The sequence below is a fragment of the Strix uralensis genome, chromosome 9 (assembly GCF_047716275.1).
Source record: "Strix uralensis isolate ZFMK-TIS-50842 chromosome 9, bStrUra1, whole genome shotgun sequence".
Lineage (NCBI taxonomy): Eukaryota > Metazoa > Chordata > Aves > Strigiformes > Strigidae > Strix > Strix uralensis.
In genome coordinates, this window is record NC_133980.1 from 25,689,879 (window position 1) to 25,710,036 (window position 20,158).

The following is a 20,158-nucleotide window of genomic DNA, read 5'->3' on the forward strand; positions in this document are numbered from 1 at the left end:
GCTTACCTTCTGGGCTTTTATTCCTTAGCAATGGAAGCATTTCCATGGCATCAAGCAGATGGCTGAAATAAGCATCTTTCCTAAATCAAGTTACATGTGGAAAGCCTAGAATCTATGTAAGGTACGAAAAAGCTACAAGCAGGAGGAATGAGGGGGTGGGGATGAAGGAAGAAGGAGGAGGAAAAGACAGGGGGTGGAGAGTAACACTGGAGAGCAGCAGTGGTCCAGCCCCTCAGAATCTGAAAAGCATCACAGGAGCCTCTGGATAAAGACCAGCCTCAGTAGCAAGGCTAGGAGACAGAGGATTTCTGCTCAGTGATAAAACATGGTGAGTAGGATTTTTGTGATCTGCCTTATTGTTTGCTCTGGTGCAATGGCATTTCCTTTGCTCTGACACTCACAGTGACTCCGAGGGACTAGTATTTTGGGATGACTGCTCATTTTTGAAGCATTGTTTTTTACTTATTTTCATACATGTGACAAGTGTGTGCCTGTGATTATATAAATGCCCATCCTATCTCCTTTTAAAGCAATAAATTACTGAAAACAGACAAAGCTGACAGCATTTAACACTTTGCTGTCTGGTACCAACAGGCTGCAGGTCAGGTACACAGTGGAAATTTCTGCTCATCTGCCTTGTCCTAGAAATAGTGATGATTCGATAGCTCCCTGTGCAGGAGTTTATGCTGCCCTTTTACAGGGTGTAATTGGAACATTTCAAGCAGTTACATTTCTTTCAGCCCCAGGTATTGAAGAAAACTGAGTGAGGGGTGCAGAGGTTTTGTCAGAGAAGGAGCCTCCTTTTGTCATGGTCTCAGCCTCCTCCCCCCCTGCCGCACGCCCCACGCGGGGCTGGGGGAAGCAGTGGGTGCTGCTGTAGCCCCAGGGACCCCTCCTGTAGGCACACCACAGGACAGTACGCTGGGAGTAGAAACGTGGTTAATTTTACTATGAAAAATCCCAAGCTCCACGGAACAGTTGGCAGGGCTTAAAGGAAGGTTCAGGCTTCGCTATAGCACATTGCTAATAAGATTAAGCATTTAACTACACATCCTTCTAGTATTCTGCTGGGGAGTGTAAGATTTTACTTTATGTGCTCAGTGGAATTAAGGTAGAAGAAAAACACACCAATGTGCTTTTTGCTGGTTCTTCATGAGAAAGCCATTGCCTGACCTAAATGTATATGCAAATAATTAGACATCCTGGATTACCCAAGAGAGACAAATGATTAAGGGGAGTGATAAGATGCAGCCACTAATGATGATGAGAAGCGCACTCCTAACAAGAGGCATGATCTCAATGCAGGTTTGTGTGTCACACAGGCGTCTTTAAAAATAAACATTCTTCTGTTTCCTGAATCATGACTATCCCTGATTACATCCTCCATCCTTTCCACCCTGTTCTCTTCTGTTTTCTAATGGAGATGAAATACTAGCAGGCTAATCAGTTTAAGTGAGAAAATGAGCCCTGCTTTAAAATCCTCTTTGGTTTTTACCATAAGAACTGTTATGTTTATTTGCTTACTAGAAACAGTGTTACAGTAACTGCAGACAGGCTATCACCACCCTCTAACATGGAAGCATTTTATTGCTTTGTAATTAAAAACAAATTAACAGAATAGAATATATGTTCATGATTATTAGTAAGGATTTCCATTATTAACTTTCTGAGATAGACTTAAGGTTTTGACTGTAAATAGTCTTATTTCAAAAATACCCCCCACACACACACTTTACTGGGAGCACCAGCTGTTCTTTATGCATTGTTAATTGATTAGATCCTAAGCATTAAAAATTAGTATTGTCCACTGACTTTAAAAGTAGCTGTGTCTCTCACCACACCTCATGCTTGCTTGTTTTTGCATTTTAGGACTTCCAACTGGTGCCCAGCAAAAATCCTCCCAAGGTAAACTTGGCGTGGGGAGAGCCTCCTGGAGCGCTCTCTTTTTCCCTTTCTTTTTCCCTTTCCCATTATACAATTTCTCAAGAAATATTTTAAAAAACATTTCATCTTAAAGTGCATCCATTTTAAGCATAATACATGTCCAAATGCCCGAACTAGATATATGTTTTCAGGAAATTTAATTATGCTATCATTTCTGTTTGGAAAGCAGGGGTAACATTTTCAAAGGTAACTGGTACTCAGGATCTTAAGTCTGATTGATGTAAAGCCACTTGTGGAAAAGGGATTTTGGACTCACTCCAAACTTGTATCCTAAAACATAAAAGCAGTCCAAATAGAAATTTTTTCCTTCTTTTTAAATTAAAAAACCTAAAAGAATATGCAATGTTTATCAACTCTTTCATTTAATCAAAGGAAAATGCTAGGAGGGAGGTGAAATTAAGACTCCAAGTGGCATGCAGAATTCTGCTTAGAAAGAGAAAGCAAGGTGCCATCTCCACAACCTGCCAATTTTAAGAATGATCTAAATGCAAAGAAGCAGAAAGAACACTCCTAGCTCCCCTGAAAAATGACTGTATTCTGAATTTTACTTATTTCTATCTCCAAGAGAGACAATTATATATAAATTACACATCAAACAAACAGTAAGAATGTCCAAGCCAGACACCTGATTTTGGAATAAATAAACCCTAATTACATTTTTTCCTACTTAAGCAAATTAATTTTGAGCCAAACTTGCCAAAGCCAGAGAGTTTATCTAAATTTCCCTCTTTGTAATACTATTATTTCTATCCATGCAACCTCACTGAAGCTGATACTTCTACTTTCCCAGGAGGGTGATCTTCCTAGAGTTACATCCAAGAGGACTGTTATTTTAGCTACTGACACATTAAAGCACAACCTATTTTGCCTTTTCTTTGAAGACAACCTAAACAAACCTTTCCGCTGTGAGATAAGCTAGTAAGATATAAGATAATAACTTTGACAGCAGCCCAAAAACCAAAGCAAGTGTTCCCCCATTCCTCCAGAGAGGGAAAATTGTAGACAGCTCAGCCTGACAGAAAGCTCTGGGGGCCACAGGCAGCGGCAAATGTGACCCTTCTTTTCTCCGACCCACATGACAGAGACTATATTCGGACAGTTTGCATCCTGCCTCCGCCCATCTTCCTCCTGCTTCCTAATGAATATCTAGTCCAGCTCCACTGCACCCTCTTTGGCCTCCTTGTCTGTTGACATGGACTTAGGTAGAATTTAGGCCATCTGAATATGGCTTTTATTAACCCGAACAGTTACCTAATTCAGACTTGTTCAGGTCCTCATAACCCAGAACTACAAGCAATTGCTTTGACTGTCCTAAAACCAAGTCTTCTCAGCCCACAGGAACGTGTTCACCTTCCTCTTCTAAAATCACAGACATAGTAAAACCTTCCGGTTTTATGAAGAGGCTGTCAGATACCCTGCACAGATTGGTATGTGGTTGAGTATGAAGTATCTCTGCATTTTAGGAACAATATTATCCAAATTCAAACCAAAACCTTATTTCTGTCATAGTATAAGCCCAAAATTCAGATCTAATTGCCTGCTTGGACACTTGTGAAATCCTAAAAGCAATCAGCTGGTATGATCAAGACAGATAAAAGTACTGTTTACTGTAGATGGGAAGTCTCAATGCTGCTGCACCCAAGATCATTGTAAATGACAATTAAACTGTAGCCCAGTGTAAGATTCAAGGATGTCCTCTATTTAAACATGTGTTCCATAAGTAATTTCACAGATATTAAAAAAAAAGAGATCAAGTAACGTTAATGAAGAAAAAATCCAAAGCCAGTTGAAAACAGAACAACCTAGCCTTAGTAGACTGACTGCTAGTTTCCACAGGTTTCTGATCTTTACAGTGATTTTTAATTGCAAAATGTATTTCCTGTGGAAAGGTGGAAATCAGTCCCTTATATACCCTTTATCCCTGTGGAAGAAGAGATATACTGCAAGTTCAAGAGGAGAATAATTAAAAAAGAACAGAGGCAGGCAATAGTGTAGCTGAGTGTATGGGTCAAGAAATCCCAGAGAAGATGTACCATTTTTTAAATTCCTAGAATCATTTTTCATAGAATTTTGATTAGCCTTACATAACCACTGAAGGGTAACTTTCCCTTACAGTACATTAATCTGTTTCTAACCTCACTGGTACAGCTTCTGGGGTTAGAGATATAACTCGTGTCTCTTCAGAGAGACAAAAAAAGGTATGATGTCCAATACAACCAAAAGTGCTAAAAATATTAATAGATATTAATAGATATAGAAAGAGAGCAGCATTGCATAAATATTTCTGTTCTATGTTTGGAAAGAAGCTCACTGATAATTTATATCATACGAGGATGAAGAGGAACTCATAGTATGGGAAGTTACAAAACAGCTTCTGAGATTAATATTTTAAAAAATCTTCAGACTCTGGTAGTCTGTCCTTATAAGCCCTCCAAGAGTTGACTGAGGAGATCTTCCCTGTCTTGGTGTACATTTTTAATAACATTTTTAATGGGGAAGATTCCCAAAGCTGTGACAGTGTTAAAACAGAATAAGCAGATGACACAATGAACTAGATACTAATTAGTCTGGCTTGAATCCTGGGGGAAAGTGAGAAAAAGAATATATGGGATTAAATAGAGGCATTAAACAATTAGCGTAAAAAGTTGGTGATTATATGTGTAGTAGATCTTTAAAAAAAACCAACAAAACAAACAAACAACACCTAACTTTTTTTTTTTTCTCATCAGAGGAATCTGAAAAGGTATCATAGGCTACCATCAGTGTATCTTATGTTGTTATACTACATATATTCTCAGTACAAGATGTTATTCAGGCCATTTTGGCTTTCATGTTAAAACTGTTCATCTAGTCTAGAAAAAAAAAGACAGAACAAGTCTTGAAGTTTCTAGACCCGGTTATCAAACTGGTAGTCCGTTGTGTTTTTTATCAAGGAGATACAATTCAGATCAAAGATTTCTTTATTCAAAAGATTATCTAATGACGTCCTGAATTCGTAGCTTTACCAAGTTTCATACTTGACAATAAAACAGATCCACCTCTAAAAGCCTTTTTAATACATCTACAGAAAAACTTCCCAAGTATGCAATTTCCTACAGAAATGACCCTTGCTTAATACTTAGAATGGGCAGAAACAGCTGTAGGACTTCAGAGAGTCCTACATAACATTGTTATAACACTAGCATTTGCCATGTCACAGACCTCTAAGGAACTTCTCAGCAGCAGGACTTCCCACAGGGACACAGTACCTACTTCTACAATTGCAAAGGACCGAGCTGTCAGACACTTTATTTTTGGGATATTAATAATAGGTCTTGCGTCAGCTGTTTCTAATCGTTTTCACAACTCTGCTGGAGTTCTGTGCACTGAATTTCTTCTCAATCACACCTTGCTTTTCAGAAGAGGAATGTAATCATGTCCCAGTGACCTATTTCTAAATATGCAAAACAAGTTTCCTGCAGCATCAGTGAACTCCAGATACCTGACAGTATAGTAAAATGTTTACTGGCTTTCATTGAGAATGCTCTGCAATACTCACATGCAGCCCCAAATGCAAATAAATGTGCCAACATCTCAATCATACTGATAGGGGCCCATCTATCACCACCCACCTTGTTTTCCATAGCATCCATAGTCTTGATGTCAAATATTCACACTTTAGGTTTTCTACCTTTTGTCACTGACCTACATTTAGTTGTAAATACTGCTAATCACCTGCTAGTTTGCAGCTTCTATAAGAAACAGGCTGTCACTGACCTGCCTGCTGGAGAAGAGCTGCAGGTGACACAACTCCCAGATACACAGACCCGTATCTGGTGAGGTGTTGGTCAGAGTGTTGCCATTCCCAGCAAGTCCTGGCAACTGGGAAGCCCCTGGAGGCTACAGACAGCTGTTATAGTTCAAGGTAGGCTAAAGACTGCTTTAAGTTGTATTTTAAGAGTGTACAAAGGCTAGGCTTGGTGCTGAATTTAAAATCTCCCTGGCTGTCTTTGTACTGGGTGCAGGTGTGGATCCACAGATCCGATCTGAGATTGTTCTCAAGGAAGTACTGGTAATTTTTCATTTCATCAGACCTGTTACATACAGTTTGTCAAGGAGTGCTAGAGATAGCACTGTGGTGGTTGTGTGTGTTGCAGTTCAGTGGCTCTAAGTGGTTTTAGTTACGTCTAAACAATTCAACACAAGCGAAATCATTAACTGAGGTCTCACTGAGGAAAGGTCCAAGCACATTCTTTCAAGAACAGGACTTACAGATTTTGTCCTGCTTACCATCCAGTAAAAATCCCATTTCTCTAACAGCTTTTAGGAATTGCTTGCTTCTTCCCTGGCCTACCTTTTATGTAAGTCCATTGACTTACTCAGTATTCAAGTTGATGTAAGGCAGGAAAGGATCAGATGTGTCCATGATACAACTTCTGGAAAACTGAAAGTGTCATGGCTAAAATAGTTAATGACTAATTAGATGTATGAAAACATAAAGCAGATTCAATACCAAACCATATAGGCAGAGACCACAATTGGCATTGATACACATAATAGAGTATTTTTAGAAATAGCATCAATACACAATGAAAATTCAATGTGGCAATGCCTCAGTGTACTACACCCGTCTTTGTAAATCAGAAACGACACTTCTGTCGTAATTAACAGCGATTTCCAATGTGGTATTTTTAACTTTTTACAATAAAAGTAGTAGTGCAGAAAATTATACACTATGCTCAGGAGGAAGCAAAAACAGTAATTCAGTTTCTGCATGCTTCCCAGGGTAGTACCAATGGATTTTCTATTCACAGGTAAGGATTATTTTAATATAGAGTAAGCATTGTGTCAAATGTTTGATCCATTTTCTCAGGAGATTTCCCACCTTGAGTTTTCATCCTCCTCAAAGGTACAGATTTATGAACTGATGCACTCACTTGCATGTTAAAGTTCCTCAGGCATTGCTTTTCATTGATGCCTCTTCTACTTTTGCAATAGGACCTCTGTCTTGTTAAAAGCAGTCATAATCCAAAATCCTAAACCTCTCATTTCTAACAGACAAAACGTTCTCTGAGCCTCAGCTACCAACCTATAATGTGTCCTGTCTTCTCCTTGCTGGATCTTCCAGCCATTGCCAACATACCTTCAGTTTCACTTGATCTGTTTCTCATGCAATACCATCACACAGTGATGGAAATTTCTGGTGACAAACAAAACCAATTGTATAATACTTAATATCTGTCCCTTTGTTCTCCGGTTGCTTTCAAAGTTTATAAGTGGTAGCCATCAACCTCACAATATTTTTGTTCTGCTCTTTTCTTTACAGAAACAGATGTGAGGAAGCAGCATGGAGCTCAAGAGAGGAAAGACCTTCATAAAATCCAGTGTGCAACATGAGAAAGTGCCACCTGTGCACACAGTTCCTATCAACAAAGATGACACAGGGAAAGACAAAAAGGCAGCTCTGGAGGGAAACCAAAGTACAGCTGAAGTCCAGCTGGCATGTTTGGCCACACACAAGAACTACAGATTTTCTACCAGAGCAGCAAGGAATGGAGCTGGTGACAATAGCCTGGAAAAATCATCTGGGTCCTCCTATAAACTTGTAAGGAAGAGTAAAACCCATGACTGTGTTACTGAGGCAGACAAAACAGAGCACTGCAGCCCCAGCAGCAGGGCTTGTGAGGAAGGTTTTTCTGGAAAGGGTAAGGGCCGACTTGTTAATAGCATCAGCTTTTCAGGGGTGTCCAGCTCCAGCAGTAAGAAAGAGTGTGTGGTCAGCCCCAGCCAGTCTGCATGCAGCAGTCAGATGATTGATTACAGGAACTTTGTGCCACAGATGCCTTTTGTACCAGCTGTCGCAAAAACCATTCCCAGGAAGAGGATTTCCCTCAAGAGATCTAAGAAAGGTCTCAGAGATATATTTCATATTAAAAAAAACAAACCAGATAGCCTCACATTCCTGGTTGAGAAGGAAAAGAATCTGTCCTCTCCAGGTTGCAAAAGTGAGTTATCTGGGCGTCTTGCAAAGTATCTTTTCAAAACGGGAGAAACATTTGCAGCTGATTGCTTGTCACAAGACTGCTCAGACAGTGAACTGCAGTCTGACTCTTCCTATGACTGCTGCAACACCCTGTGCGAAGATGTCGCCTCACTGAAGAGCTTTGACTCCCTCACTGGCTGTGGGGAAATTTTTGCTGATGAGAGCTCTGCTCACCTGGAGCTGGAGAACAGCAAAGAAGTTCTGCTGAGACGAAGCAAGCACAAAGACAGCCCTGTCATGGGCTCTTTCCAAGGGGGTGTGGAGCAGTTGGCCTCTCCTGGCCAGAATGAGACTGTTGAATTTGCAAAGTTTTGGGACAACATCAACAAATCAGTGAGGCTGCATCAGAGTGCTCTGTTTGATAAGAAGTTACTGAAGATACCTGGTCCTGACATGGAAAAGGCTAGAAGCCAGGCTGCTACATCTGTGACAGACCCCCAAATGTCACCTGATAAAGATGATGACAATTCCAAAGAGAGCTCCACAGAAACAGGAACGCCAAAAAGCGACAACCAGGAATCCACATCCACAAGTGATGAAGGCTATTATGATTCATTCTCTCCTGGACAAGATGATGAAATGAAGGAAGCTCAGACCCCTGGGGTCCCAGGTAGATTTCCAAGAGACAGCTACAGCGGAGATGCTCTTTATGAGCTCTTCTATGACCCAAATGAAGTCAAAATAAATCCAGTCCTAGACGATGACATGTGCACGTCTGAAAGCATCTCAGAACAAGCCATTGAAATCCCTTTGTCCATTTACAGCTTTCATGTTGGAGCTGAGGAGAACATGGCTTCCCAACCAGCTCTAGACATTATCAGCCAGGGTTTTTTCCACAGCACATGGAAAGGCAAAGAATGTTTGCTAAAGCTCTGCGATACCGAGCTTTCACTGACCATGGGGATAATAAACTGGCTGCGAAAACATTCGGGACTCGTTTCCTCCCCTGACTCTCTTCAGGGTCCTCAATCACAGCCAGAAAAGTCTAATGATTCATCAATCCCACCCAGCCCTAGTCCAGAGCAGAAAGTGAGTACAGAAGCTCAGCAGGAGAAACCAAGCAAGGAAGAATCTAATACATTTAACCTACATGTGTCTCTGGATGAAAGCAAACATGTAACCCAGACCTCTTCAGTAAACATTGCTGAAAGAGACCACGGCCTGGACTCTTGCCCTAACACTTCTAATCTGGATTTCCAGGAAAGGGAAGGGAGTCACCACAGGGATTCATCTACAGTGCCTAGGACTGTGGAAATCACCAGAGCATCAAGTTATGCACCACAATCACAGGCTAATGGAGACAATCTGCAGACATCTCCAACTGAGAATGAGAAGGTGACAGTTTCAGAAGGATGTGAGACATCTGGAGATAAAAACCCACTGTCAGAAAAGCTGAACAGAGAGAGTGGCTCCCTGAGCTCTGAAAATCCTTCATTAGATGATAATCATGAAGTAGAATCATGTTACTCCTACAAGACTGCTGCAACCTCACTCCTGGATCCCCCTGAGAGGGAGGACATAAATAAACCAATGTATCACTCTCTCTCGATTTCCTGTGACAAACCACTGCAGCCTCTCACTCTCAGACGCTTTCAGAGCTACATTAGCCCCACACCAACAGAGAGCAGCACTAACATAGTGCAGCTCTTAGAGCGCTGTGTAACACAAGTGGCATCATTAAAAATCAGCTATGAAAACAAGCACTTGGAAGACAAATTCATTGGGAATGAAATGAACAATATCATTCGTAAGATGTCTCAGTACAAAAACAAGTTGTTGTTGCAAAATGAATGCAACTGCATTGCCCAAAATTCAGAATACTCCAGTATTCCTAACACAAACCAATACAACTATGAGACAAGTTTCCAATCCAGCAGTCTGTATCATTTGAAGCAAAATGGGGAGCAAATTTGCTCTGAAGATCAGAAAAGTAGAACAAAACTCCTAGATGAGGTCACTAGAAGCAAGATAAATTTTGAATATGCCCAGCTAAATAACCAAGCGCTGTCCTATTTAAAAGACTTTGCATTTGATCTCAGTCCAAGTGACTCTGCCCCCGCTACAACTCTCAGTAGACCAACATTTTTACCTCTCTTGAACTCTGTCTGTTCAGACATACCTGCTACTTTTTCACAAGCTTCATACAGCACCACTGTCTCCCTAGCTGACTCGCGGCAGTCTAAGGAGGCCAAGCAGTGCAGCCCAGGGCTGTGGAGTTACACAGAGCGCCCCTGCAGTGGCCTGGCTGGAGGGACCACTCTGTCCCCTCACCCAGAGGCAGCCACCCCTGGACACAGCGGTGACAGGGAGGAACCTCCAGTAACACCCCTGCACTGAGAAGGTGAGTGCTTATGGGAGGTCTGAAATTAAATGTGAAATAAGTAACATCTGTTCCCTTTTCACAGACGGACACTTATGGCAGTGGAGTCTGATATATACTCAAGGTTTCTCAGTTTTCCATTTTCATTGTTCTTAATCTTCACTTCAGCCTGGTAGTTAAGAGTAATCAGAATTTAAGTTACACAGTTGCCCAAACCAAGGGCCACATATAGCAGGTATCGCATTCCCTGAGTCTTACAAGTCCCATGCCAAGGTTGAAGCCCCATCTTCCACCCAGGTGTGGTTTTCACATCAGCTGAAGCAGAGAAAATTTTTCCTTCTGCCCCTCCAGGATCTGCCATGTTTGGAACAAAACGGTGGATATGGCTGCCTGGCCACAGACTGCCAGCAGCATTCACCTCACAACCAGGTCATGAAATCCTCTTGCTACATAGCTACAGCATAAAAATTATGCCCTGCTTCACCTCTGGAGTGATAACTGGGTATTAGACAGATCCCTCTACTGGCATCCTGATGTGTGAGCTGCTACACAGGGGGTCACCGGACAAAGCCAGAGATCTTCAATGTTAAGTCAGAGGGCCGACCTGTCCTGCAGTTGCATACATAGGGTACGTCCTCAAGCACAAGGGAAAGCCCACAATACTATGCTGCTGCTGCTAAGTGTACCAAAAGGATGTTCTTCCTTCTTGCAAGCCTGAAGCCTCTCTCCAGCAGGTGCAGTTGGTCTCTGGCCAAACTGCACTGTGGCAGAGCAAGAGCTGAAGCCAAGGCATGCTCCACGTGCAAGGCTTGACAGGCTTCTCAAATGAGGGATTAAAGGGTCTGTGCTGCACTTCAAGCTTTTGAAAATCCTTGAGCCACACTATGTAGATCCAGAATTTGGTCTCTGACATAGGGTAAGAAACACCTCTGCTGTAAAACAGAAAGAGCCATTGTGCTGGTTTAAATTTGCCTGTCACGCAGGGCTTTATGCCAGAGCAGATCCTATCTGTACAGACTGCTCTAACTCTATGCCAACTGAGAAATCCTCTGTCCTCCAGTTGCTGAGAGGAATCTGTCATAGAAGTATAAAACTTGTGTAAATTCTCTATCATGTGCCCTGCCAAATCTGACAGATTGGCTGGACTCTGCCCAGCCCTGGCACTCTGAGAAGGAGCCTTTGAAGGTGGAAGATGGAGAGGAGGCTGCAGCAAGGGCCAGGATAGAGAATGATTGAACGGAGGGACCAGGGAACACAACACTTCTCTGGCTCTCGTTGCTCACAGCAGCGTGACTGCTTTCTGGTCATCTCTAAAGGCTTCCCAAGCAGCACAAACCAAAAAGGACAGGGTTTCTCTCTGCATGAGGCAAAAACACCCTTACATTTTCAAGTCTTGGGAGATTCAGCTCGTTTTGCTATTTACATCTTTGTGGAAGTGCCCTTCCCCACTAACAAGTCTCCCATTGCAGGAAGTGATATTTTTCAGGGGTCTGCATGAAGTTAAGGGCCAGAGACTGTCAGTCTTTAATATGCTTTACTAACACGTTGTCTAGTTATAACCTGTTAATCAGTGAACTAGGTCTTCCTCCAGTGAAAGAAGGGATTTTGATTTCCATTTTTGTTGCAAACAATGCTGACTAGCAAGCCACCTTCTTGTGTCACCAGAGTTTTGGGAAGAACTTGCCATTAAAGGACACACCATAGTCCTTAGAACTACTTACCTCTTTTAAATTATTTCTGAAATTAAAAATGCAGTACAGGCAAGGAAAGGTTTGTGGTCACAGATACTATATGTAAGAAATCAGTGCTAGGCACAGCTTTTCAGGGTTAGAACAGCGGATCAATGTATGCATTGGCCTGATATTTTTAGTTTGTTGTGAATATTAATCCGCAGGGTACTGCTAAGAATATCCCTGCCTTCGCAGGCTAGGAACGCAAAGGGATTCTAATTTTGAGGAGTCACTTGCTTTCTGGTAGAAATGGAGAAGGGAGTCATAGTTGCCGTGACTGTCAGAAGTGGTAACAGACTGTATCTTTATACTGTACAAGACATATCACAAGTAGACATTACTGGACTCGGGGCACTTTTTACTGCATTGTATCAAATGGCAGCTGCTGTATGACACCATGTGTCAGCACCGATAACACCTGCAATGTCAGGAATGTGATGTAATTCACATGCTATCCCCTGAGTCCCAGAGAGAAGACAATTCAAGTTTTTTCCAAAAGGTATCTGCTGTTTTTTGATAGAGGTTTTTCTAACAGTAAAACAAAAGGCATTTTAAAATCTAGATAGGATTAGCATATTTATAAAGTGACTTTGAGGAATGGTCTCATTTCAAAGAATCATTTCACTACAGTCTTGCTGTTTGTTACAATTTCTTACAGAAAAAGAATTTAGACAATAATTAAAATGGCATTTAACATGGTTAAAAGAAATGGCTGTGGTGACAGATATAAACACTGCCATGTGAATGAGTTTTCCTACCCAGTATCTTCTTGCCTGCCCACATTAGCAGATGGCCTACAGGTTTGCCGGAAATTTTAATTTTTTTTGAAGGTGACTCAGTATCTTTGCCTTAATCACGGGGGTGGTAGTGAAAGAGAGGCAACATACAAACATGGTGTCACCTCTGAATCCATGGAGACAGACATCATCGAGAAACACTCCTACACTGAACATGACTGTGCAAACCTCAAGAGCTTATACATGAAGAATGATCCAAGGTTCACTGTTTTAAAATGCTACACTTGGGAGCTGTGAGAGAAGTGACAGATCCAGAGGTGGCTCCTGCTTTGTCCCTCAGAACAAATGCTGCATAAGCAGCTCCAATGCAGCCCTTGCTCCTCCCATGGACTCCCAGGCCTGACCTGCAGGAGCTGGGAAGAAGAAGGTCAACTTTCTTGCCATTTATCATAGGGCAGAGGAAAAGCTGATATCAAAAGCCATTAAAATCTCCAGGTTTTGTCACCCCACCTCCACATATCCCAGTACCCACAGTAACAAATGAGCCCATCATCTCTGCTCCAACTAGTGTGCAGCGTTCCCCTGAGCCATGCCTGGTCTCCAAGGCTTCTCTACCCTGCTGAACACAGACACACAACTGTGATGACGAATGGTACAAGAAGTGCCAGTCCCAGCTCCTCTTCCATTTCACCCTTCCCTGACATTTTAGAGAGAAATCTGCAAATGCCTCATATCTGAGCTCACCAGGAATTTGAACCCTGATGGTAGAGGAACCCCAGTGGCAAATGGCATCCTTACATGTGGATATAGAAGGGTTATGTAGAAGGTGGAAATTACCAGTAGGAAGTGCAATGAAAGGCATCGTTTTTGTTCTCAGTATCAAAAGGCTAGGACTTAGTAAGCGAATGCAGTCCATCCCCAGAACATGGGGAGGATTCCTAGGTTTGTATATTCATTCACAGAAACCAAACTGCTGAAGTTTGTGCTTTTCGACTGGATGTTTTCCAGCAGGAGACTCTTCATCTTCAACAAGGCAATGCTGTCCTAGAGCAGAGCATTGGGATATCTCTTCCTGACTGTTAAAATCTTTGGAACTGGCCAAACAGACAGACAACATTGCATGTCATAGCAGCTGGACACAGGTAGAACAAAGCACTCTGCAAAAAACAGCGTTTCAGACCACTGAGCCATTTCTACCACTTAACATGGTTTGAACTCTTTCTTCCATTAACTGGTAGATGTGGCAGAGCAACAAAACCCATGTCTGCTCCCAATAATATGTGCTCACTTCATTCAAATGCTGAACTGCTACATTATGCACCAGTCGAAGCTTTTGGATGTGTTTCAGTGATAGCACTAAAAGGAGCGCATTGCAATAAGCTTGTCCTCAGGTCAGAAAAAAATAGATAACTGTCAGTCAAAGAGGGATTGCCATAATAGATGGGGCAGCTGTAGATAAAAGAAGAGACTATGGCATACGTGATTGCTGTTATCAAGGAACTGAGATTCAGAAGCAGATAAAATACAGGCTAGACACTGCTAAGTGACAGGAATGTGTATCTGATCCTCACCAACTGAAGGACTACTTGCAGTCTAGGCAATTTCTGTGATGCTTTTGATTCCCTCCTGGTTCAACTTTATTCCCTCTGTCTTAAATAAGGTTGCACTTCTCTCAGACAGATATTTCTCTATCTGCCAGGCATAAGGAAGGCAGACTGCAGTATTTGGATTTGACAAAAAGAAAAAGCAGAATGGAGACTCATCTGCATATAGGCAATTGTCTGATAAACGATGGTATTATTTCTCAAAATGGCCAGAGATACACCTTAATAGGTGAAAAAATAAAGCAGAATTGCTCTGCACACAGCAGCAAAAGAGTATGGTAACACATTCAAAGCCCAGGGTAAGAAATCCATGTATTTCCATGCTCCCTCCATGGCACAGCAGGTCCTCTCTCAAGTCTCACACAATGAAATGTAAAAACAATAAAGTGCAGACAGCCAGCACATTTTCTGCATTGGAAGTGCCTCTGGCTCTGAAACATACACCTTCATGATGTGAGTTGCCCAGATCATCTTGTACTGAACCAGATACTGAAATCTCATCTGACAGTCCACCAGCCACATGCGCACACACCCACAAGCACATATACACACACGCTCCTGTTCAGACAAATGCAGCACAAAATACAAATGTACTGTTTGTCACAGATAGTACCACAGAAGCAAAGAGCAGGGAGACAGAGGTGACAGGCTACTACCTCTGCTAATACATTTGAGCGTTAGTCACCATGTGCCCAGATACTTGAGCTAAATGCTAAATTAAACAATTTTCTCCTTCATTAAACACTGTTGCTTCTGGACTTGGCTCTGTCTCATTGTACTGTCTTCATGGGACTTTGTCATCAATGCTTACTCTACCCAAAATCAGAATTCTGTCAGGGAGAAGAAATGTTCTTGCCAGCTTATTTGCTAGAGAAAGGTTTTTCAACACAGTTATCAGCACAGATGATCTCTTAATGTCAGATGCACTATAATGTTGTTAAACGTGTTTCATTTTAAAACTGAAGAAATTGATTTGCTGCTTTACCCGCTATTGCAGTAAGATGGTTTCCATGGATACAGTGTTATAGAGACTCTATTTTTCCCCTGTTGCTAACAGTACAGAAAGCTAAATTCTCATCTTCATTGCACCAGCATAAATTTGAAGCCAGGGGAACGATTCCCAGATTTAACCCTGAGAGCAGAAGTTGGCTCCCAGTCTTCTTCAGCCTTGAATTTGAGATTTTCAGGGGGATGGCGATGGAGGAAAATAGAAAACAGTTTCTGTGGACAGCAGCATGGGCTGAGGGACAGGACATATGAAACACAGTGCCTTTTTATGAGAAATGGGAGAAGTCAAGGCAGAATGCAAACAAATTAATTGCTTATTCAGAGGCTTGGCATCTTGACTTAACTGCAAAAATGTAAGTCAGGCTTTGGCTATAGAAGACCTTATAATTGTCTGCATGGAATTGGACCAAATACCATCCCATTTGTTTAAACAAAGGACTGAATCAGTAGTTACCATTCTGAAGAAAACAGGCCTCTCTTCTGTTTTGCTGTGATGGCCAGGAAGGCATAAGGGTGGAAAGAAGGTTACAGTTATAGAGCAGGCTTCTTCATTCAAAGAGGAGAGAATGTTGCCCCATCTGGAGTACAGTCATGGAGACACTGAATGCAAAGCAGATCCCCAGCTTGAGAATGCTCCTTACAAATCTGATGGCATTTATATTCACCAGCCAGAAAGTAAAAAAGAGTAGGAGGAAGAATCTGGTAACCTCAGCTTTTTGGACCTCTAGTTCTGTTTCCCTCATCGGAACATGCAGAGAGGGGCAGAACCAGACTCCTCCAGACAACACTGCATCCTACCTCTGCCAGCGGGCTGCAGTAGGTGCTTGGAAAAGGAATGTCAGAAACAGGGCAAATGGAGAATTTTGAAACCTGAAATAACTAATTTCCTATCTTCTAGCAACCAGCACCCTCTGAGCTAGACAGTCACTCCTCCTGAATGTCTGAGTTTAGCGCTCCTTTTTCTAAACTCACTTAAGCATATGAACTTCAAAGCCTTCTAATTTGTGTTATAAACCTTTAGTTTGTTCAGTGTGTGTCTTCCAGGTCTTTGTAACATCAGATCTGATATCTATTGTGCTGTACATATCAGTTTTGCTTTGTAAAACTTCCAAAATGTTCCTTTTGAATTTCCTCCTTTTCTGACATTTATTTGTCCCCAAAATAGGTACTGTCCCTTTTGTGTCCTGGCAACAGATGGGAGGTTACAGACACTGTTGTGATTGTATATTCAGGGCAGAGGCTACGCCTCAGTATGTAAGTCTGGGGTGTCTGTGTAAACAAAGACTGATAGTCCAGGGAGATAGAAAGCACATAAATCCTCAGCACCAGTAGATTATCTGCATTTTTCTTAAAAAAAAAAAAAGGAGATACCCCAAACCAAAAAATTTTAAATATGGCTAAAATAAGAGCAAAAATTTAACCATCATAGTGAAAGGCATGAAGCACTGTTGTCAGCTAGTGCTCATGAACAGTAGCACAGGGAGCCTGCACTCTTTTAAGGAAATGTCCAAGATGAACACAGTTCCCCATCAGCTCTTACAGAAGGCTGTTCTGTTTTAAGCAAAATCTCCTTATAAGTTCTTCAAGAAAGGCTAGACTGTATATATCTGGTGTGGTGAGTTTCTTATGCCATTAAAATCATGGGGACTGTATCTCATTTACATTTTAAGGTGAGAAAGATGTTCATAGTTCTTGGAGAGCAATATAGCTCAGGATAGAGAGAAGCAAAGAAGTACCGTATGTTAGATATTTCCTATGGAGTAAGGCATTAAATCTAAGCCTCTCTCTGCATGCACTGTGGCAGGCCTATCCAGGTGAAGCTTAAAAGATCTTGTGGCACTTAATGATAGTGGCAACCAGTGATGACAACTGCACAAATGATACTATGATATTGCAGCCAGCAAGTTCCTCTCTTCCCACAATCAGCTATCCTTTCCTTTGAGGTGATAATATCATCCAAGGGAAAACTGTCAGTCTGCAGATCACGATACAAGGAAGATTACTGGAGATCCAAGAAAAAGGAAGGTCCTCTTTGTCCTTATTTCTGATTAAACAATTCTCATTTTACAACAGAGAACAAGGTAGGAAAATGCAGATTGTATTGCCCCATCTCCTCTTTGCTAGTCTTCTCTAACTGTGATACTTTCCTTTCCAAATCCACCTCTTTTTTCTTTCATGACAGCTTTCCTTCTAACTTGCCCCAAACAGGCTCAACTCTTTCCTCTCACATGCTGTACAGTCCCTCTACTCTGTCTTGGTGACTGAACCTACTTCAAAAGCCTTTTCCCTTTCCCACATGCCTGTGAAGCAGCCACCTCCTTGCAGATCTTTACCCCTCCCAGGCAATTCTCCCCACCCTAAAGAGCCTGGAAACCCCTCTTCAGGTAGGCAGCCTCCTCCCCAGACTCATAAGATCCCTGTGTCCCCACCTCACTGGCTGATTCTGAAGCAGTGAGGAACAGCTGGGGAAGGAATTTCACACAAAGGAAGCAAAGCCATAATTTAGAACTGGCCCTTTGCTATCACAAGATCCTCTCCTCCTCCCTGTATCATTCTGCAAAAGAAATGTGCTGACTCTACTGAATCCCAACCAGCATGTTATAAATGATTATGCACAAAATGAAAATTGAGTGCTCAGCACACTGTGAGAGTAGACAGGCTTGCACAGCACCCACAATGCCATGCCCTCAAAAGCCAGTCAAGCTCTGTTTAACTCCACCAGCAGCCACAGAACTAAGCCTTTGGTTTTGTGCTTTGATCACTTTAATAGAGGTGCAGATGGTGACTGAAGGACATGGAAATGGTAGAATCACAACCTAAGATCGGGCAGGATTAAGGATTTTTGTCCCCCCCACCCAACACCTTTGTTATATTTTTCCATCCCATGGCCAACAGAGGGGAAAAATATCCGGCCAAGGTGGCTTCTGGGCTGTGATACACAACCAGGGAGATGTTTGCAGAGAAATCAATGGCAAAACAAATTCTATCTGACTTCAGTAAGGATGGAGAGGGAGCTTTATTTACAGCAGGAGACAGCAGACAAAACACTGCATCAGAAATTTTCACAGCTCCAGCTTTTCAAGAGAGATTTGCCCTCTGTTTTCAGCTGCACTTTTAGGAAATATTTGATTGGATGTTAGCCTTAATTAACCCTGGTGCAGTTGCATTTCTGAAATAAGAGAAGGTTGTGTTTTACACAAACATCAAATGGGGCTTCTCAGTGGTAGGAAAAACATTGATGAAAAGGAGCAGCTCTCCCGTCTGCGTACTTTAAATAGAGGATGCTGCAATTTGCGGCTCTTGGAGAATTACAAGCTCAATCTCCCTTCCTCATCCATCCTGTCTTCCCTCAAACATACAGGCAACTTGGGTTTTGCTCTGAAAAAAGCACTAAGTAGACTGTTGCTATAGCAACCAACTCCCTGAAACTCGTTTATAATTAAGATGGTGGTCTAACCACCTACAAAATACATCTTGCAAAAACCCCAAGTTTACAGCTTCCTGAGTAACAACTGAATGTTTTTACAGTGAGTCTACCTGATCAGGCCAAGCTTGGTTAGTTAGTCTGCAAGAGCAATTAGGTATTTGGAAGCTGTTTGCTACTGAGATAGTGAAAAGATACTGGGAAACAACATGGTTGCAATTTAAGGCGCTTTTTTTTCTAGATTTCTTAAAGCTTCAATTAATATCAAGATAGTGCTTGAATCATCTCAGCTCTCAAAAGTACTCTTCAAGTATAATCTGTAAAATTTTGGAACCCCTAATGAATCATACTTACAAATGCCCTTAGTTTTTTTTCCACAATTCAGAAACTGTTTTACTTAAAAATTGCATAATAATACTAATAAATAATTTTTCTGTTAGAGAAAGGTATGTTAGTTTTCCCTTCAGTGTTTATTAAAGGAGATGACAGCTAGACTGTATGATTGAGTGCAATCCTTGAAACACAAATTAGGAATGGATGAGGTTCATTTAAAAATGACATTTACTGCCGATTGAGGGTTGTATGATGTGAATGATAGAAACATGAAGGCTTTATGTTATGAGATTTTATAGAGATAAACATATGTACAGACACTTAAAAGGAAGAATTCTCTCTGTTCCTCCCTTGACTTCTGAACCTTACATATTTTATATTATTAAAGATAGTGTACCCATCAGTGTATACAGAAATTGTAATGCCCTTGACCCACAGTGGTTCAATCAAATAGCCATCAAACTCTAGAAACATAAAATGCTGGGGCAGCTTATTGTTTCCCAACTAAGACTAGTCTCTATTGCAGCATGTTTCAAACTTACTTAATTAAAGGGCCATTTAGTCTTTGAAATATTAAAAAAAATTTCAAAAATGAAGCAGGCTTTTAAAAGAAGTTCAGAGACCAGGCAACTTTCGTTTAACTGAATAAAAATTAGTTTAAATATTGATTGTTCATACTTTACTTCCATTTTCCCACTTTTTGTTTGCTTTCTTGGGAAAATGTATGTTTTTCTCCTTATTTTCTCAACTGTTTTACTAAGCCACGTTCTTATGTTTTATACACTAGTAGTGACCTCAGAACTCCAAACTGCTGCTCTGCAGTATACTTTTAAGCCCTCCAAAAATTCTAGATTTCATGATCGGAAAAGGAAGATTCCACCTCTCTAGTCATCTTCCAATAAAAGCTTCTTTCTAGCTTGGTTATACTCCTTATCAATCGCCACTGCCTACTGTAACACTGTTCCCATTCTGCTGTTCCTTTCTATGCCTTAATTGTGTTTTAGCAAAGCTGTATTTTTACAAGGCCAGATCTTGT

General features: G+C 41.4%; 1 protein-coding gene across 2 annotated transcripts in view; it reads left to right on the forward strand.

Moving 5' to 3' along the window:
• The first annotated feature begins 222 nt into the window (after positions 1 to 222).
• The window catches only part of AMER3 (APC membrane recruitment protein 3), a 41,623-nt gene continuing 21,687 nt past the window's right edge, over positions 223 to 20,158 (forward strand). Inside the window, exons 1-3 of one of the 2 annotated variants that reach the window (XM_074877797.1) lie at positions 267 to 328; positions 1,870 to 1,905; positions 7,250 to 10,307. In XM_074877797.1, the coding sequence (XP_074733898.1) occupies positions 7,271 to 10,303 (3,033 nt within the window). In that variant the 5' untranslated portion in view covers positions 267 to 328; positions 1,870 to 1,905; positions 7,250 to 7,270 and the 3' untranslated portion in view covers positions 10,304 to 10,307. Of the gene's footprint in view, positions 329 to 1,869; positions 1,906 to 7,249; positions 10,308 to 20,158 lie in introns of both variants that reach the window. The other variant, XM_074877799.1, reaches the window with a different exon arrangement.